Genomic DNA, 22,499 nt, shown 5'->3' with positions numbered 1-22,499 from the left:
ACTTTCTCAATGAAACAGCGTCACACACCGCGGCCTTGAGTGAGCCGAGGCGGGCGGCCTTGAGTATGGCGCGGTCGGCGGATTCTACGAAGGAGCGTCCATTGGGTTTGCGGCAACCACATGTGATGACCCTGGGCTGGACTCTGCTTCATCCACGGTGAAAGCAAAGTTGATGTATTTCCTCAGCGACCAGCACTGATCAGCTCCAGGCATGACGAAGTGGACATCGTCCTCTTTTGGAAGGCCAAACAAAGTAGTTTCGCTTTCACAGTGAAACACACAGTGTCTATACGACATGGCGGCGGTGGCAACAACAATACTAAACTACAACGAGAATAAAAGGTACGCCTTCTTTCTTTGCGTGAACATCTGGGCGGTGTTATGCAAATCTTCCCACATACTGACATAGATATATGGGGGCGTGTTAGAACGAGCCGTTTCAGGGGGGTGTGGACGAGTATAAAATTTTATAAAGAATATCTCTTTGGATTTGAGACTTTAGTCTTTGCAACTTTACAGATCTTCTCTATGCACCAAGAGCTTGTTACACTCCAAAGAGAAAGGAAAAATTGAAATCGTATCATATGACCCCTTTAAAGGGTGTTCACCCAAAAATGAAAATTAGCCCATGTTTTACTCACCCTCAATGCAACCTAGGTGTATATGATTTTCTTCTTTCAGACGAATCCAGTTGAAGCTATATTAAAAATTATCCTAGCTCTTCCAACCGTTAGAATGAGAGTAGGCGGGTGTTTTTGGTTAACAGTCCAAAAGAGGTCAAATAAAGTGCGCACATCCGTAATAGTCTTGTGAGTTTGTATACAGGAGCAAAGGAAGCAAAGTTTTCTTACTTTAGCAAAAGAAAGCCAGTCTCCTCTTGGCTTATATTGAAATCCTCCAACATTTTTCTTTACAAATCCTCATTTTGTGCTTCTAATTCGTGACTGGCATTTTGTTTTGTTCTCTCCTCTGCGTTCATCACAAATCAACGGCACTTACGTGATGCATACATCCTACATCATCCACCGGAACGGCTTCCACGTACGACAGTCAGCAAAAGAGAGAAAAGTATTTATAACGTTTAAAATGTGGATATTTTTCTTACAGGAGGCCTTTATTCACCCCCCGGAGCCATGTGAGGCACATTTTATTATGGATGCGCGCACTTTATGTGACTAATTTTGGACTGTTGAACAAAAACACCTGCCTACTCCCATTCTAGCACTTTTGGGTAAACTAACCCTTTAATTCAGTAACACATTAATGCAATCTAGATGAGTAAAGTTCATAAACAAACTTTGATGTTGGCGTGACAAAGGTGAAAAGCTAATTTAAAAAAAGCTTTTGATTTATTTTTGTTTTGATAACAGTTGTTGCTTTAGTGAAATAAAAATAACCACAGTAACTATGGTATTCAGATGGAAACTATGGATACCAAAATAACTGTGCACATGGGTAAAAATGCTTTATCTAGAGACAAATGAAGACAGAGCAGACATACAAAGAGCCCTGAAATCTAGTTTCATTCAGGCCAAAGTGGATTTTCAGCTCCCTTTAAGAACAATTCTGATTAATAATAATAATTATTATTATTATAAATCAAACCAGCAGTTTCACTAGTTTGAAAAAAAAAAAAATAATAATAATAAATATAATTTAAAAAACAATTATAAAATAGCAGTTTTACTACCTTAATAATAGTAATAAAAATAATAATAATAATAATTAAAACAATTAGAAAACAAATTTTTTCACTAGCTTTAATAATTTAAAAAAGCAATTATAAAACTTAAAATATATATATTTTTTTAATTATAAAACTTAATTAACTTAACAACAACAACAATAATAATAATTCAAAACAATTAGGTAGCAGTTCTACTAGATTTGATGATGATAATAATAATAACAACAATTAGAAAACAGTTTTATTAGCTTTAATATTAATATTAATCAAAAACGACAATTTGGTGGCTTTACTGCTACTACTACTAATACTACTACTAATACTAATAATTTAAAAACATAAAAATAATTTTTCCAAACTTATTAAACTCCAAATCGTGCTTATATTTGTGAGAGATAGCAGGTGACATGAAGGTGTGATTATGTGATTTATGCCACTGCTGTGACAAAAGCAGAATAGGTAATTGGTTTAAATGTCTGAGTACGCTGTCTTCAGAAGAGCGTGTTCTACCTCAATCCCCAGCCCAATTAATCAACACCATCAGATCATTACAGGATCAGCCAATCACCAGGCCTGCCGCGCTGTGCCCAGGGACTCGCTCTCACCTCCTTTCCTCCCTCTTTTGCCCTAAAAGCTGCTTAAATGATGCACGGAAATAGGCTGAAGCACTGCGTTCTGATCTCTATGCAGTGCTGAATCTCTTCTGCTGATCTTTCAGCTCAAATGACTGAAGAAAGAGCTGATCACACGTGTGCTGGAGGACATAAGGGAATAGCGAAGAACAGCGTGTAGCGCTATCTGTGGAAATCAAGAGGCTGCTGTGTTTAACGAGCTTGTTAGAACATGAGTCTGAGGGTGCGACCCACACCGGGTCAAACTACAAGGAGCGCTTTCAAAAGATGCCAACATGCTGGAAATTTCTGCTTTCAATGCAGCGGCGAAACACATAAAAGATCTATTCATAGCACAAACTTCCAAGGCTGTCAAAACCGAATCACCTTGGTCACACTTTGACCGCTTTTCAGAGACGGCCGTGGCACAGAATCATGGGAAGATTCTTGCTGAAATGCTTTTTTTTTATACTGAGTTCAAATAAAATGTAAATCTTTGCAGGACCAGCTTCCAGCTTGGTATCATGGGTCAATGATTTTCAGTATTACACAGAAAAGTATCCAAACATTGAAACGCTTTTATATAACAGACTCGGGTCGGGGTGTCTCGAAACGGACCACTTTTAACTCTCGTAACACATTCGCATACTTTTTGACCTGGAACAGATATAAAAATATCTAAAAACTGCCTGAAAAGACCCTGAAGATACAACTATTTTGCATTTAAATAGATGTTTTACAGTTATTTGTAAAGAGATACAACCATTTAAAAACATGTTTCACGAGTTCCAATAGGTGTATATTTTTAGGTATATACTTTCAAGGCTTTAAGTTTAGTTGATTAACATTAATTATTATTATTATTATTAAGTCGAACAGAATACATGTTTGGAAGGTTGTTTCATCTTGTAAAAGATAATTATGAATTTTTATCCCACAATTCTGACTATTTTTTTTTCATAATATTCTGTTCACATCTCACAATTCTGAAGTTTTTTGTTTTTGTAACTATGAGTTTATATCACACAATTCTGACTTTTTTCTCCTAATTGCAAGCTTATATTTCAGAATTCGTTCACACTTTATTCTAAGGTCTAATTCGCTCTATTAAAAAAAGCATTAACAACTTTTTTCTTTTTTTAATGTCAATTTTTTCTCACAGTTGTGAGTTTATATCTAACAATTCTGTCTTTTTTCTCAGAATTGTGAGTTTATATTTCACAATTTTTACTTTTTTCTCGGAATTGCGAGTTTATGTCCAACAATTCTGACTTTTCTCAGAATTATAAGATCTAATATATAGATGAGAAGTTATCTCACAGTTTTGACTTTTGTGAGTTTATATCATGCAATTCTGAGAAAAACTGGTAAAAATTAATATCACACATATATATATATATATGTGTGTGTGTGTGTGTGTTGTGTGTGTGTGTGTGTGTGTGTGTGTGTGCAGTCTATATAAAAATATATATATTTAATCAGAGGCAGAAACAAGCTTCCATGGGTCTCAAGCTGAGCAGTAAAAATAGCTGTATAAAAAAGTTTTTTTGTGTGTGTGTGTGTGTGTGTGTGTATATCGGAATTCCATTTCTTTTACAGCTGAATTCCATGTCATATCCTAAACAGACTGCACACACTGTCACAGTATCTTCACCCAGCTCATAAGTCTCTGTCTGCTTCAGAGGAAGCAGGGTTTAAGACTGAGACGCCGGTTTTATCTTTGGCTCTGACAGGATGTTGGTTTTGAACACACTGTCTGTCTGACGGATGACACTCGCGATAGGATTATTTCAATCTGCAGAAGAGAGATCCAGAAATTACACAGCATATGTGAGCGGAAGCGTCTGGGTTTGTCAGTAAAGCCAGCAGTGAGGCTCACATATGCAGAAACAGACGCGCAGACCTTCGACACACGTTAAACGCCGCGAGCGCTTGAGCCAGTTTCTTTAGCGCACATTAAACATCCATCAGGCTCTCGCTGATGAAGTCCATTCATTCCTGCGTGATGATAAAAGACAGCAGTCACATAATGCTCACACTGAACAAAGACTGCTAGAGAACAAAATACTCTCATCTGCAATGCTGTACTAAATCCAATCTTCCTAAATGAGGACATTAAATCGCATTTTATTTTACCCACTTATAATGCAAATCAAGGTTTCTTGAATAAAAAGCTCACAATTTAGTTTTGCAAGACTCTTTTCCACCTTCCTCCTCAACAAAACTTTCCAAATTCAACTCTACACCTTCAAAGGAAAAATATATTTCAAAGGGAATTGTGCTTTATTAACAAAAAATATATTTACTTATCTGTTTTATATAACATAAACAGATATTATTCACTGAAAAAAAAAAAAATTTCTAGTAAATTTCACAAATAATTACAAAGAAACAGCAAGCAACGTAGTATTCAAGAAAGTTTTGTAGTTTTTGTTTACAGCTTTTTGACTACAGTTTTTTAATAATACATTATAATACTATACTGCAGTACTATAACAAGTAAATATAGATATAAAGTTAAGTAAAATTATGGATAAAAAGGTAATTGTGAATTTTTTATCTCACAATTCAGGCTCTCTTTTTTTACAATTCAGAGTTTATATCTCACAGTTCTGTCTTTTTTTCTCCATAGTTTTGAGAAATAATAACCTAAGAATTGTGAGAAAATATCAGAATGAGATTTATGTCAGAATTTATGACGTTTACTCACATTTGAGACTTTACAAATCACAGTTGCAATACATAAAGTCAGAGTTGTGAGATAAAAACTAGCAATTCTGAGAAAAAAAAGTCAAAATTGCAAGATAAAAACTCAATTTTGAAAGAAAAAAAATCAGAACTTTAAGATAAAAGTCAGAATTTTCAAAATATACACATGCAATTCTGAGAAAAGTCAGAATTTTTATATATAGACTGGCAATTGTGAGAAAAAGTCACAAATCTGCTGCCAAAAAAAAGACAAATAAAACAGATTTGCAAGAGATCAACTTAAACTTGCATGAAAAAAGTCAGAACTCTGAGATTTAAAGGAAAACATTATTATTAAAGTCAATAATGAGACTATAATGCACAATTGTGAGATATAACTTGCAATTCTGAGAAGAAAACTTGGAATTGCAAGATATAAAGTCAGAATTAAGAGATATAAACGAAATTGCCAATTGTGAGAAAAAAAAGACTTGTGAGATAAAAAGTTGCAATTACCTTTTTTTATATTTTATTCTGTGGCAGAAATAAAACAAACAAACAAACAAAACAGAACTGTGAGATATAAATTCAGAATTGCAAAAAGTCATAATTCTGAGTTTATATCTCACAACTCTGAAAAAAAAAGCCGTAATTGTTAAAAAAAAAGTCACAAACAACTTATGTAGTTTTTTTTTATTTTGAGTCACACTGCCTTTTAAATCTAATAAAATATCCTAATGGTGTTCCGTACAGCTGAATTTCTGTTCAAGTTTACAAGGTAGAAGAAACAGTAGCTTTACAAGATGTCTACACAGGTGCTGATGAAAAGACGCGCACACACTAACACACACACACACACATGGGAACCCACCATCTGGGCTCGTCCCGTAGAGAGATCCTCTGACTAGCCCTCATTAGCTCCAATAAAGATCAACAGCACTACTATCAGACACAATACTGGGACATTCTCTCACTGTCTGCTGGAAAACCTTCAAAGTTTCACTGACGCAAACTTTCTGGGGAGAGAACTGGTGAAATTAATATCTGCTGTGGTTAAAAAGTTATTAGGTATTGCTGTCTGAAGTCATTTCCACACACGCACTGCATCAAACACAGCTGAAGCCAAGGCCTGTGTTTGATCCGACTAAATGTTAGTGTCGCTCTGATCCATTCTGCTTTAGAGAGAAGGCCAGGTGACTCAGCCACACGCAAACACGCCAACGACACGCAGAACACATTCACAGATCATACAGGACGCTCCTCAGGTCTGAGACACAGGAAAATTCATTCAAACCTGGAAGTGAACCGAACCGTTAAAGATGTAGACAAAATCTGAAAAATTTGGAAACAATAATAAATAAATAAATAAATACTCTTTTATGTTTTGGTGTACTGTTGACTAATTGGTATTAATTACTTCTTTTTATTAAAAATAATTTTGTAGACAAATTGATACAAAATCATGACCTTGTAAATAGTTAATTTTCCCATAGGATTATTATTATTATTAATTCACAATATTATTATTATATATAAAAAAAAAAATAAATACAAAAAATAAAATATATATATATATATATAGTATTTTATAACATATGTGACTCTGGAGCACAAAAGCAGTCTTAAGTCTCTGGGGTATATTTGTAGCAATAGCCAAAAAATACATTTTATGGTTCAAAATTATTGATTTTTCTTTTATGCCAAAAATCATAAGGATAAAAAGGTCATGTTCCATGAAGATATTTTGTAAATTTCCAACTGTGAATATATATAAACTTTTTGATTATCAATATGCATTGCTAAGAACTTAATTATGACAACTTTAAAGGTGATTTTCTCAATATTTAGATTTTTGTGCACCCTCAGATTCCAGATATTCAAATGTCTTGATTTCAGCCAAATATTATCCTCCTAACAAGCCATACATCAATGGAGAGATTATTTATTCAGCATCCAGATGATGTACAAATCTCAATTTAAAAAGAAAAATTACCCCTATGACTGGTTTTGTGGTCACATATTATAATATAACATAAAGTTGATTATAACAATATTATAACAATTATATATATATTACAGAAGTTTAAAAAACACACTTTTTCCTGTGTTTTCCTGAAACCCAAGATCATAGGTTTGATTCTGATGCAAATATAAATACCCTAAAAAGACAGTTACTGACATTACGAAATACAAGTTACAAGTTTTTTGGAGGGTCTTTGCTGCTGTTTTTAACCATGAAAGTGCATCATACTTGTAATTGAAATATTCTACAACACATCAGTGTGATGACACTTTACAGGCATGTGCATGAGAACAAAATCATTAAATTGTAAGTTAAATTTTACAAGTTATTTCTGAACAAACAAATGTTAATGAAGAACAATGTACTGTAGATACAATAGTTAGTGTATCAAGAGCTAAAAAATCTATAAAGTGAAAGAAACATTTTTGTTCTTTCCATTTCCATTTTGTGACAAACAAATGTAAACCTGGAGAAAATAGCAAAGAATGAGAGCCATGCATTCTCTGTGTGAATAAGCAGATGATCCACCATAGTGTTTCTCCAGGTGATGCTGTCCAATCGCCAAAGGCAGTTAGCTGGCATGAACAACTTCTTGATCTAGATGAATGACAAATAAAATAATTAACTACCTAAAAAACAACACATCAACAATAAATAATCATCAATCCATCTCCAGTCACTACAAATAATAAAATCATAATAAAAAGCCAAGAGCACATCTAAAATAAGCAGTTTTGTGGTTATGGTGCTGAAATGTTTACTGAATGTCTGCTAGACTCAAGGGCAGAGCGCAGATCTGCTGCAATAAACACTGCAGGGATTTATTCGACTTTAACACGGCACAAACCAAAACACTGTGTGCCAATCAATGGGATGCATCAGCAAAACCTGTTACAATTGGGCAGATCTGAGCTTTTATAGTAAGGCACAATGTACTGTGCCATCTTTGTATTAAATGAATCTACTGTATCAAAATTAAAATCAGTCCTCTTCATGCCAATGAATGGAACAAGACCCATTACTTGATAGATTGAATTGTATTATTTTAATTATGCATTTTTATATATTTATGCAGTTATGCACTTATTTATGTACTGTATTTATGCATTTATTTGCTTAAGGATTTAAGAATTTATTAGTGTTTTATTTATATTTGTTTTATGCATTTATGTATTCATGTATGCATTTACTGTATGTATTTTTATGCATTTATTGGTGTATTTATTAATTTATGTATGTATTTGTATTTATTTATGTATTCATGTATTTATGCATTTATGTGCTGTATTCATATATGCATTTATTAATTTTTATAATTTTATATTTTTTTATATAAATGCATTTATTGGTGCATTTATGCATTTATTTGTTTATGTATGCATTTATGCATTTAATTATTTTTGTATTTATTTATGCATTTACTGGTGCATTTATGCATTTATTTATTTATTTATGCATTTATTTAATTATTTTTGTATTTATGCATGTATTTATTTATGCATTTATGTATTTATTTATTTATATGCAGAGAGGCTGTACAATGAAGAGGGTAGTTGTAGATAATTGGTATCCAGCCTGATTCACTATAAGAGCCTCTCTAAACATCAATGAGCCTCTGGTGAAACAACAACATTATATGAGAGAACAGCGTGTTACATTAATCAACAGCAAGTGTTTGGTGATTTAAAGCATGAAAATGGGACAAGATTTATCGTTTTATTTTGCTTTGTCATTATGGCTAGCAAATTTATTTTAAAAACAAATCTACAGTGTGGAAATAGGAAAGCAGTTGTTTAAGAAGACAAATCCATAGCCATTATATGTTGAGTGAGTGTGAACACAGCAGTGAGATCACAGCAGCTCCATATTCTCAGATCTTACAGAAGAAACGCTGAGGAAACAAAGACAGCATGATTTTCAAGTTGTGATTTTAACTGATTCTTCAACAGCTGAACAAATCCTGAGCCAGAAAGTGAATTAATAAATAAAAGCTATAATTACTTTTTAGAGAATCCTTCATCTGCTGCAGTTCATTCACAAAGTCAAACATTTTTAACAGAGAATTTTTCACATTATCCAGTAATCACAATAACAAAAAGCATCAAAAGTACCATGGTACTTTGTAGTTATACTGTGGTATTGCCATGGCACGTGTCCAAAACAACCATGGTTTAAGCAATGGGAAGCATAAAGTAAAAAACTGTCCCGATATCATAAAAACATAATTTTACTGATAAAATGTACACCATGATTACAATGTAAGTCGTTTTGGGTAAAATGCACAAATGTAAATGTAAGAAATGCATAAATGCAAATGTAAAAATGCATCAATGTCTTAAAATAAGTCTCTTAAAATATCAGATAATGATTTTAATACTAGTTTATTACTTTTATCAAGACATATATTCATTAAATATTCATTAATTAATAAAAACTTGTTACCCTAAATGTACACTCACATGCATTAATGGTTACAATGACAATTTTATTTTATAACTTTTCAAAATTTAACTGAAAATGTAAAATCTAATGAACCAACATGAATACAAACATTATATTTCTCATGCATGTCTTGTCAAAAGATTTTACTAACAGATATTATTTCCTTGTACTCGTTTATTTACTCCATAGTTGTTTGCAAATGTACCAATAGCACCATATTCGTTCAGTTTCATATCTCCACAGTGCTTTTTCAATGACAAATCATAGTTTAACACCCTATTCTGCAATAAACACTTACTGAGAATAATAGTCAGGGCATGCTATACAGACATAAGCTGAATATAGAAAGTGATTTTGTAAGAGGCTTGAGTCAGATGAGAATAAAAACAGGGCAGAAAGTAGTAAGACTCTTTATACAGTCTGCATTATGATGAGTCAAGGTCATTAATGTGGGTGAAAACAGACAGGATATCACTATATGTGTAGTATAAAGCTTTGTTTGTGTGCAGGAGTAACTCCATCTCTTCCTATCGAAAAGGTTTCTCGTGCATGCGTGCGGTTTGTTCTTTCTGATGTGCTTCAGTAGTGTTGTGCACTCGGGTTCGTCTGTGAATGCACGATTGTGTGTCTGTGAGGATTGCATGTGTATTCCTGCAGCAGCGGATCAATAGCGTGTGAAAGCATTCGGAGACGAGGACGTCCATTCTTACAGTAGTTCCAGCGGGGAAATAAAAAGACAGTTTCTGCAGTCTGTCAGACAATGACTAATCTCAGAAGAAAGTTAAAGACTCGCCACCTTATATAATAGTGGAAATCTACTTCTGCTACATGTATTTCTCAAATTCCCTTCTTTCCATTTCTTTTCATCTTTTAGCTCTGTAATGTTTCTAAAGCAGAGAACGCAATAGAGCAGATACAAAATGACAGAAATATGTGTTTTTGTTATCCTGTAAGTGTTTTTCGGTTAACACATCTGACAGCACTATCAATGTAACAAATGCAAAACAGACTCACTAGAACGGACTGTCCAATACTTCTGAAATCAACTAGTTCTCAACCAGTATGTTTATTACATTAAGACTGTAACCTGCAATTATGTACAGTAAATAGATTCCAATTATGTCAAGAGGCACTGTACCACAATGCAAACCCTTGTTTCAGTCTACAAGACATCAGTCTGATATACAGATGCGTTAACTTGATCAAAAGTGCCAGTAAAGACATTTATAATGTTACAAAAGATTTCTGTTTCAAATAAATGCTGTTCTGTTGAAGTTTCTACTCATCTGTGAATCCTGAAAAATCAAATGTATCACAGTTTCCACAAAAATATTGTGCAGCACAACTGTTTTCAACATTGATAATAATCAGAAATGCAAATCAGCATATTAGAATGATTTCTGAAGATCATGTGACACTGAAGACTTTAGTAAATTCAGCTGCACATCACAGAAATAAATTACATTTGAACACATATTCAAATTAAAATAATATTTCACTAATTTTAAAGTATTTTTGACCAAAGAAATCCATCCTCGGACAGCACAAGAAACTTATTTCATACAATGCACAATTGCTTTTAGTTCATTTAATGCATGCATATGTAGAACTAGAACATTGCATTTCATAATCTGGGGTCTCAAGAGTGATTGGCGCAAAGCAGGATTGGATTGGACTGGATATTTTATGTTTTATGCATCCAGACACAGAGGAAAAAATAGTCCTGATGAGTGTAAGCCACGAGACACAAGCCGTGACTCAGGACTCTCAAATACTGGCAAATGCAATCGAGTGGTGTGAAACCATTTTTTCCAACACCATTCAGATGCAAATAAGGCGCTCTGGCATTTCAGCAGATGTAGCTCTGAAAGTGTCCTATACACCTACAACTCTGCTATAAGTGAGCTTCGTGAATACATTGAGCTGGAGATCACACCGGGCTCCTGTGTTCAGATTAAATCAACTAAAGGGCAGGACTATCAGTCATTCAGGACGGACGAGGAATTTCAAAAGAAAAGCTGCACATTGTAGCTCTGCTCCAAAACTTACTGAGCTGTACAAACGCTAACGATCGACATCATTAGTGACCAATTTGGACGCAGCAAATCTGAACAGCACACAAACAAAGCACCCAGGAGACTCGACTCACAACTGATGCCAATACAGGTGATGCAATACTGTAATAATAATTAATATAATTAAAACAATTCCAAAATCAAATATATGATTATTTCATCATCTTAGATTTGTTTTCTACTAAATTGGCTTATTAGATTAGAATAGGGCCAAATGTAAGTCTATGATGCCTTAAAATGCAACCTCTATAGCTATTTACATTACATTGGAAATATAATCTTGCACAGACAAGTAGTTTTTTTTTTTTTTGGTTGATTTTTATGGTGTTATTTTTCAAGCAATGTTCTGGTGAGGTTCTCTCAAGGTTATGAACAAGCATTTTTCTTGTAACATTCATTCAAATGTATCTGCTTTTTAATAACATTCTCAAAATGTTAGCAGAAAAACATCAGGGAATGTTTTTCTGAAACATTTTAATTGGATGCTCATCCAGCTTTGTTTTTTTTTTTTTCTTCTTCTTAATAGGTTTCAATGGTTCAGAGTGGAATTAGTACAATTAACAAAAGGAAAAAAAAACCTAGGTCAAAATACTTGAAATAATATGATTGTTAACTGAAATTAAAAAAAAAAAAAAAAAAAAAAAAAATTCAGCTATTTGACAAGGAAACATTTCTCATTTTCATTTAGTTTATTCTGATGTACTAAAATAACTAAAACCATAACTAAAATAAAAATTGATAAAAACTCTATAAACACTTTAACTAAAATTAAAATGAAAACTGAAAATATAAAAATACTGAAAACATTCAAAAGATTAACAAACACTTCAAAAATTCAAAAGTGACATTCTGAAAATGTTGCACAATGAAGAAAAAAAAATGTTTTCCCTGTCATTTACATAACTCCCAAAAAAAGTTTATTAAACATTAAAAACTGGACGTTTTGAACTCAAAGGGAACATTCAGAAATAATGTTTTCAATACTTAATAAGAGCATATTTTGCCAGCTGGGGTGAAAGTTTCATTCTCTTTTACATTTAGAGTTCTGTTCCTCCATTTCCTTTATGCTCACAAACTGACAGCCAAAATTATTTTCGGTGATAATCAACAGCGTGCCAAGGATATTGTCGATCAATAATGAAGATGAACTGACTTTATTATAATCACTTATTAGTCCGACATACTTATTATACACTGGGAAGACGTGTATGTATTACTTACATTAAAATCAATTTACAATTAACTCCAAGGACAGAAAGAGCACAAATGACACATGAACAGCTTCTTTTCATTCCACATTCAGTTGTAATATTACTATCCTGCATGTTTTGTCAGTGCAATGCAATGAAGTCACAAAGATCTGTCAGACTGCACATGACAGCAGCGCATGTTTTATTAATACTTCATGTCCATTTATTTGACAAAGTCATGTAAAATGCAAAATAATGTTCAGTTAGCTGATCATTAACACAAATTAGTCTCATTTCTCCACTCCAAGTCACTGTCCTGGGTGTTTATTTTGTAGTAATGACCATCTGACTGCATATTTTATAGTAACTTCAGTATGTAAGAAGTGAATTTGCACAATTTCTGGACAAGTAGGAATTCTGTCAGTAACTTTTAGCTCGATTCAAAGACAATGAAACGGATGGAAGGTCTTAAAGCATTGCATCCGGCAGTCAGTGTGAGAGGATAACAGGGATTACAGATGAAACGGCTCAATTACAGCACAAAGTCTCTCCTCTGTATCACTGTTTACAGAGCACAGCCTCACAAACACTGCTTCTGCAAATCCGACAAGCCTATAACTGCTTCAAACAATGGCAAACTGGAGTTTTGGGACTAGAGATGTAGACAAGAGTGTTTGGGAAAACTGAGTAAAGGCATTAACCCTCATAATGCATTCGGGTCCGTTTTGACCCGGAAGAGATGCATGTAAAATTTCGGGGGGAAACACAAACACAAAAAAAACATAGTTTTTAGTAAGGGAAGAAAACTTTACAAATGCCTTAAGTCACTCAAAGTACACATTTATTTTATACATTTAGTTTCATGTTCGGGTCATTTTGACCCGGGTACGTATGAAGTACTGTTGGGTGTCAAAAATACTTTTGCTAAATGATCTATGAAGTTATATTAGTCTCAAAAACCTTTGTAAACTATATTCTGCCTTTTCCCCATATCTCATACACTTTTGGGTCTGAATTTTGTTGATAAACATGTATATGCATAATACTGACAAACCACTGCAGCATGAAAAACTGATCACTTTTTTATTCTGAAAGTGAAAGTTTAAAATGAATTTTTTTATTTTGTTTGAACACATTTGTGCTTGGACACAGAGCTCTGTGAACAGCCAGCCTCTTTTGCAATGATCTTTTGTGTCTTGCCCTCCTTGTTCAAGGTGTCAATGGTCGTCTTTTGGACAACTGTCAAGTCAGCAGTCTTCCCCATGATTGTGTAGCCTACAGAACTAGACTGAGAGACCATTTAAAGCCCTTTGCAGGTGTTTTGAGTTAATTAGCTGATTAGAGTGTGGCACCAGGTGTCTTCAATATTGAACCTTTTCACAATATATTTTCACAATATTTTCTGAGATACTGAATTTGGGATTTTCCTTAGTTGTCAGTTATAATCATCAAAATTAAAAGAAATAAACATTTGAAATATATCAGCCTGTGTGTAATGAATGAATATAATATACAAGTTTCACTTTTTGAATGGAATTAGTGAAATAAATCAACTTTTTGATGATATTCTAATTATATGACCAGCACCTGTATTATGCACACAAAAACTTTTAGTCGTTAGTCGTTTGACAGCACTAATACGTATATATATATATATATTATATATATATATATATATATATATATATATATATATATATATATATATATATATATATATGATATATAATAGATAGATAGATATAGATATATATATATATATATATGCATGTATGGGTTCATGTGTTTTTTTGAAATAAATACCATATTTTTTAGATGCACAAATACCAATAAAATAAAAAATCAACAATAAAAACTTAACAACATACAAACATAAAAAAACAACCACTCACCACATTTACTCATAAATACAGTGTGGTTTAAATTGAAAAATATTTTATGACTGTTTGACAAAATAATTCTGTGAAATACAAATATAGTACACTGATTTTGAATGCATTATGAGAATTAAAGTATTAGAAGAGAGTGGGAATATGACTGAAACAACAACAGCTCAATCTAGCATATAGCTATTGATATCTGCACAAAAACTTAAAAGCTTATGAAATAGAAAAAGATCTGTAAACTCCAGTGACTCCGTCTAATAAAAGGACCCTTTCGCATTGACCAAAGCAGTCCAAACACACAGACACTGTGTCCTGTCCTCTAGATTAGTTCACATAAATGATAAAGTACTGGGTTTGTGAAAAGCTTTCATGGCCTTTGGCTGTACTGAAGTAATGGAAGAGCTGAAATGATGCACAGCGGTCTCAGGATGCCAAATCATTCATCAGTTCATGTCGTCTGTCTGTAGTGCTCTTAAAAATTGTTCGGAAAATAAAAGCCCCGAAGAGCTTCGATAGGTAATGATGGTTTCTTCTTATAGATATAAAAGAAAAGAGACACAGAAATGGCCTATTTTATTGCCAGATGTAATGTCTTATGGTTTTGCTGCTTCATAGTAGCTAAGCACAAGCCTTTAGTGCTCATAAGGCCAAAGAAAATAAAGACAGAACTGTCTGCCATCATTTCATTTTATGAACCGATTGATTTTTACTTAAATGAGTCCTACTGGACCTAATACAACAGAGGATTGCATTGAAAAAAATAATCAACTTTTAGTTATAAAACTGATCAAAATGCATACATTTATATGCATTAATCCATGTATGTTTTGAATTCTCCAATGCAACAGAGCATTGCATTGGAATAATAAATGAATATGAATTCTAAAGCTCACAGAAATGTATGCATTTATATGCATTCATGCATGGTTTTGCTACAATGCAATGGAGGTTTGCATTGAAATAATAAACAACTATGAATTCTAAGGCTGATTAAAAAATGCATGCATTTACACTACCGGAATATTTTAATAATACCAGTATAATTAGACATTTTAAAGTTTTTTTTTGTAATTTTTTAATGTTAAAGTCTCTCATGCTAACCAAACCTGAACTTATTTGATTAAAAATGCAGCAAAAATAAATATAAAAATTATGTAACAACAATATAACTTCAACACTTTTGAGTGTTTATTAGTGTATATGCATTAGTGCATGTATATTTCATATTCTCTACTCACCCTGAAGTCTATACCGACTGTTGAGATGAAGCTCCCGGCCAGAAACGCTCCATCTTTAAAGCGAACCAGGAGACAGCTTTTCCCCACCCCAGAGTCACCAACCAGCATTACCTGGAGAGAAAGACATATGAAAGATGGAGCAGAACACACAATCTATCCCAGCATCTCTCCTCTCGTCTTCCCTGCCTCTTCCTCATTCTATTAAGAGACAAACAACCCTCTCATCTTTCCATCAGCGCGTCAATCAAACTATGTCTCATTCCCTGCAGCGCTTAGAAAGACTCTTTCAAGGCCGTAAAGATTAAAGGCAGGAATATTGGAGTGGGTTTGCTTGAGGAGAGATGAGATTAGAACAAAACTACATACTTAGTACACCAAACCAGTGATTTTCCCAAAAGGAAGCAGAGCTATTACAGTCAACAAAACAATAATAAAAAAAAATCTCACTTTCATTTAGTTTAACTTGATGTATTAAAACAACTACAAAAACTATATAAGCTGCATGCAAACTTTGGCCCTATATATTACAGCTTAAAAAAAATTGAGCAAAAAAATATTATGATACATTTTTACCATGAATTACAGAAAAAATGCCATTCAGTGTAACAATAGTTTGTATACCGAAAATGTCAGGCATATTTGGAAAAAGAATCATTAGATAACGGTAGAATTTAGTTTAATTTAGTCACTTATTCTTTTATATATTTTAATAACTTCAGGTCAGAATAACTTTGTTGCTTCATTTGTACATAAATAAATTTCAACCATATTTTGACATTTTATTTTTTACAAAAGTTATTTGAAACATTAAAGCAGACACTCTACTTGCATTTAATATGCTTTTCGTGTAGATAAAAACACTTTTGTAGATTGAATCTGATGCAGACACCAGAATGGGACGTCTGTAATAAAACTCTAATAGCATATCAATGATACTAAAATTACACTTACTTGAAGTAAATGGATTTTGCTGTATTTCGACTCATTTCTAAATAAATTCAGAGTTAGGCTTTTCGATTCCCCTCAGACCTGTTAAAACTTGTGATGCACAAACAAGCTCAGGTGTCTCATTAACGGAAGCAGCTACTTGATCATTTTTCACTGACATCAGTGCTTGTTTTTGGTTTAAATGAGAATTATATTTTGAACATTTACAACCGCTGGTGGTGGTTGAACAGATTTCCTCCTAATGTAATGAATTAAATGAAATGCAGCAGAATATGAGCAAAAAGGAGCACATTTCTGGTTTGGGGTACTTGAGTTTCACTGATGGAGTTAAAGGGTATAAAACAGGTTAGGAAACACTGGTTTAAATGTATGGAGCTGCAGAATAAGTTTGGGAAAGCGGGGCAGTGCTCAGCTATTCCTGATCCTTTGCACCGTCCACTGGTGAATGACTGCTGACCATTCCTGACTGCATTTGATGCTATATGTATTTGATGAAAAAGCAATGCATATGATTCATAAAGGAAGGATTAGGTAAATAATCACCAAATCAAACTGTCTTCCACATCAGAGTCACCTAAACATTTCAGCTTAAACATGCAAAGCTCAGAAGAAGAATTTGTCAGTGTTGGATGCAAGTAAGTGAGCGTACTTGCGTCAGGCTGGATAACCCAGTTGCTGTGCTCTGGCTTATCTGTATTGACACAGCTGTTCAATTAGAGGCCGCGCTTAACTTCAGTCAAACAGAGCGCGTAATTCTCGCCCATATGGGACGGCTGGATAGTATTCCATTGTTTTTAAATACTGCTGTAGCATAAATAAAAGCCACAAACTAGTGAAGCTGCACACAATCATTTGAGCTATGAAATCTAAATTATATAAGGCAATTACCATGTTTAGATGGCAAATATTTACACTCACATACACACATGTATGGCAAGCCATTTTAACATTTTTCCCCCTTTATAACATTACAGTAAGCCTATCTATTAAAACTTATTATTATCTAATTTTAATGTTATTATGCTTGTTTTTTATTATTATTAAGTAATCCAAAAGTAACCTGTGCCTACTCAACAAATGAAATAGTAGTCTGAAACAAATAACTGATCAACCTCAGATGACCAAAGAATATTAGTTACCACAAATTAGTTACCAGTAATAATGGAATAATTAAAAGTAATAAGTACAAGTATGTAATGGATTAAAAATAGTGACAAATTGAATAAATACCAGTTAAAATGGGAATATCAGACTGAATGTTTCTTCAAATTCAAATATACTAAGAGTCATTGAAATTACTCGCAAACATTAAAAAAAACATTACCATTAACAATGAAATATACATAACAACTCGATACTTTTGAAATATTGACTAGCAGAAAGGGATGAGTATAGTATGTAATGAGTATGTAATTGTATGTAATTGTAACTAGTAACTAGTATGTAATGAGTATGTAATTGACTAGATAGTATTGGAATAATTAGCATCTTCTGAATGGTTAGTGAAACTGAAATACTAGTAGTCACTACAATTACTTCATAGTAAACAAAAAATATTACCAGTTATAATGGAATAGTATATAGTACTACTGAGATACTGACTAGTAGAAAGGAAGTACTGGCATGTAATGAATGAGAACTAGTAACATATTAGTAACAAAATGTCACGACTTTCACTTTTTTTCATATTAAGTAGATACTAGTTAGAACTGGAATGTCAGACTGAATGGTTTGTGAAATTCAAATATACAAGTAGTCACTAAAATTACTTGCTACTAAACATAAAAAAATTACTAGGCCTATTACCAGTTAAAGCGGAAAAGGGAATAAGTACTAGTATTTAATGAATGAGAACTAGAAGAGAAACTAAATAGATGCTAGTTAGAATTTGAATAATTAGCATCTTTTTAATTTTTTGTGATATTCAAATATTTAAATTGCTTACTAATAAATATTTTAAAATATACATACTATTACCAGTTACAATGGAATGGTAACTAATGAGTTACAACGTGACTAAAGAGAATAAAAGAGGGGTAATGAAAATAAAAGAGAAATAAAGAGAATAAGTAGGCTACTAGTATGTAATGAATGACAAACAGGTGACAAATTGAATAGAAATGAATTATGATTCAAATAATTAGCATCTTTTTTCAATGGATAGTGAAATTCAAATATACTATTAGTCACTGAAATTACACACGGGTAAGAATAAAAACTATTAGTCACTGCTCTAGTCACTACTAGTACTTTTTTTTACATTATTACATAAAACCATTATCAATTACAATGGAACAGTTACTTGATTCTATTTAGATAGTGACTAGTATAAAGGGAATGAATAAGTAATAGTATGTAATCAATAACTAATTGGAATAATTAGAATCTTTCAAATGGGCACCGAAATTATACACACGCAAAAACACACTAGTAACCAAAAATAATAATAAATGTATAAACGGCTTGCCATACTGCATTTGGTCCGCGTTGAACAAAGCGGCTTGTCAGGTACCTTGAAGGCGATGTCGTAGAATTCTCCGCTGCTGCTGAGAGAGGGTCTGCTGGGATGCACCACTCCGTTGGACTGGGTCGGGACTTTCTTACCCTTCTCTTTATCGCTGCTCGGAGATGAGCTTGGTGTATTTGAACTCCCTTTCCCTTTGACCGCTTTTTTTCTCGACATTACGATTTTTTTATTCCCAGCTCGAACGTACGACGAGTAATTAATGAGCAGCGAAACGCGCGCTCTTGTGCACTTCACTTCTCCCGCTGTCTATGTCTTAGTACGCGTGAATTAACTTTTCATCGATAAGCGCGCGCATGACTTCAGGGTTCCGTCAAATAAAGAGTGCGAGCAGCGCACCTGCTTCTGTTCTTCACGATGCCGCTCCGTTTTACGCAACTGTTCCGACAATTTGTTGATTTATTATTATTATTATTTTTCAGAAAAGAAAAGGCATCTCTGGTCCCTGCCTGTGAAGCTGCTCCGTCAGTGTGAAGAGAAAATTCACCTCGCTCCTCTAGTAGTGCACGCGCGCAGGGGCGCGTTGTCAACAATCAGTGAAAGTGATGGCCACGCGCACACCGAGCGCATCCTCACTCTCCACTTGTTGGAATACAAAGCCCTCTTAGAGGCGCAGTCTTATTTTGAACGCACATCTGGATTAGTTTGGGTTAAGATGACTTGACAATTAATGAACTCGACATTAAAAATAAAACCTTGAATGTAATCATTTTGGTATGGCAGGCCAATCTGCTACGGAGTCATAAATAAAAAAAAAGGGAGATTTTTTTTGGTGTGGGGGGGGGGTGGGGTCATATGTTGGGTGTAGCAAGATGTAAACTCAGAATTCTGAGTTATCACGCAATTCCGAAAAAAAAAAATGTTCTCATTCTTCAGATTGAGCTCAAGGTAATTTCAATAGTAAAGCACTATCATAATGTGAAGGTAACAGAAAAATAACAAGATGTTTAGGTTGCATATCATACAAACAAGCAAGCATAAACATCTTGGCAGGAACAAGCTATAAACTGAACCAGACTTTATGACGACAGTCAAAGTCTGACTATGCGACTCATGAAGTGCAGATATGACTCACGGTGAAGTGTGGACAATATAACGCCGGTTTTTCATCACAGAGCCTTACATAAGTTTCAGTCACATATAGCCACTAGTGACTCAGAGATGAGCACATGACTTAAAAAAAGCTCTCATTCGTCTTAATCATAATAAGAAACTAGTCCTTTGAAATAAAAAAATAGATATACTATACTAATATATGTGCTTATTATATGCAGCCTTGAGATTTCCTTCTGACCATCTTTCTGCTTTCATGAATTGCATGAATCGCACAAAAAGTCCCACAAAGGTAATTTTTAGCCTACACCTGTCACTCGGATCAGTTGCTATAGTTACTTACTAACTGATTTCTTCTTTTCTCAGGCTCAGTCTAACATATCAAACGTAACCTCCAGGCCTTTATGGAGACACGCTGGCCCTCTCCAATACAATTACAGCCCTCCAGTCCTTCCTTACTGTGCTGGTGCAAATAAAGGATCTGTCCAATGGCTACAGTATAACAGCTCCACCAAATGAGGAGGGATAGGCAGCAGAAACAGATGCTCAGAGTCTGTGAGAGGTGAGTTTAGGGATGGTCAGGCCGCACTGATGGTCAGTCTTAACGTCTGTGGACTCCAGCGATGCCAACTGACGCTCATTACTGTACATTCAGCAGTTCAGTGCAGCTTATTCCTGAAGATCTGATGATCTGCTCAGAGAATCTAGATTAAGAAAGGATGCACGTTTCAGGAGGATTATTAAATTATATTATATTATATTATATTATATTATATTATATTATATTATATTATATTATATTATATTATATTATATTATATTAATAGCAATTGTTCTTACATATTTCATTTAGAAAGGATGCAAACTGCTTTAGAAAGATGTTCATTATATTATATTATATTATATTATATTATATTATATTATGTATTATTTAATAGCAGTTGTTTTTACATATTTTATTATCATAATATAATATAATATAATATAATATTTTCATAATAATATTTCAAAAAATATTACATAATAATACAATACATTATTTTATATTATATTATATTATATATTTAAATTGCAATAGTTCTTACATATTTTATCCAGAAAGGATGAAACCTGCTTCAAAAAGATGATGTTCATTATTCTATTCTATTCTATTCTACTCTGTTCTGTTCTATTTAAAGAGCATTTATTCTTCTGTCAGTTTCATATTTTGTCAAATTAGTACTTTAAAGCTCTCTTAAAATGTATGACTAGTCTTACATAAATACATAAAACTATATACAAGACAGGAATAATACACTGAAATAAAGATTGTAAATTGTGTGTTAATTTAGTATAATTTATTTAAAAAATATATATATTATATTTAAAATGTAGAATATAGTATAATTTATTAATGCAATAAAAAATAATATTTAATCTTGCCCCCTGACCTGTATATTCCAGTATAATGTATAATATACTGACCTTTCTCAGCAAATACTGATGAATTAATGAGTATATTATTTTATACTATTCATTGTGACTAATTTATGATTTAGATTTGATTGACAGCCCTGTTTGAAGCAGGCTTTGGGAGAAGAGAGGAGTCGTGTGCTGCAGGAGCTGATGACGTCCGTCAGCGGACTTCAATTCATGTTTCCGTGCTCTCTGTGTACATATCGTCTATTTTAGGTTTTCTATTTTTACACTGCTCTTTTTATGTGTTTTATCCACTACAGTTTCCACCTCAAAGCAGCGCCGCATCACACACCTATCAGTACTGTACATGCCCACATCCCAGTGTATTGTCTGTATTTATTATTGATTTGTGAAAGTGTTTGTATTTATATTCTCTGTGTGCTGCTGCTTGTCTTTTAAAAGTCTGTTATATTCTCAGCACTAGCAGTATGAGAGACACTACTTTATGTTGTTGTTCGATCACACAGGAGCAAAAACCATTTCAGCACCAGCGTTTCCGAACAGAATAGCAAATACTGAATAATGATTTGAACAGCTTTCCAAACACTCCCCTCATCTGCCAGCTGGAGAAAAACACATCTAGCTGATTCAGTGCTGCTGCATCGGACTGGAAAGAAGTCAAACAGAGGAAACACCAGTGATTAGAAGTCAGAATTTTGCCATAATACTGTTAATT

At 33.4% G+C, this 22,499-nt stretch overlaps 1 protein-coding gene and 1 long non-coding RNA gene across 2 annotated transcripts in view; one reads left to right on the top strand and one right to left on the bottom strand.

Annotated features, from left to right (window-relative positions):
• LOC109061517 (ras-related protein Rab-26) overlaps positions 1-19,976 on the bottom strand; it is a 74,163-nt gene extending 54,187 nt beyond the window's left edge. The window contains exons 1-2 of the mRNA XM_042734922.1: positions 19,301-19,976; positions 15,841-15,951 (exon numbers count right to left, since the gene is read on the bottom strand). Of these exons, the coding sequence (XP_042590856.1) occupies positions 15,841-15,951; positions 19,301-19,471 (282 nt within the window). The 5' untranslated portion in view covers positions 19,472-19,976. The remainder of the gene's footprint in view (positions 1-15,840; positions 15,952-19,300) is intronic.
• Positions 19,977-20,125: 149 nt separating this feature from the next.
• LOC122139081 lies at positions 20,126-22,098 on the top strand. The gene is made up of 3 exons (XR_006155981.1): positions 20,126-20,657; positions 20,732-20,927; positions 21,904-22,098. It is a non-coding gene; the product is annotated as an uncharacterized LOC122139081 (long non-coding RNA).
• Positions 22,099-22,499: the final 401 nt, after the last annotated feature.

Source organism: Cyprinus carpio, chromosome B12 (assembly GCF_018340385.1).
Source record: "Cyprinus carpio isolate SPL01 chromosome B12, ASM1834038v1, whole genome shotgun sequence".
NCBI classification, from domain to species: Eukaryota; Metazoa; Chordata; class Actinopteri; order Cypriniformes; family Cyprinidae; genus Cyprinus; species Cyprinus carpio.
Note: the sequence above shows the minus strand (reverse complement) of the source record. Positions and strands in the feature narration are given on the sequence as shown.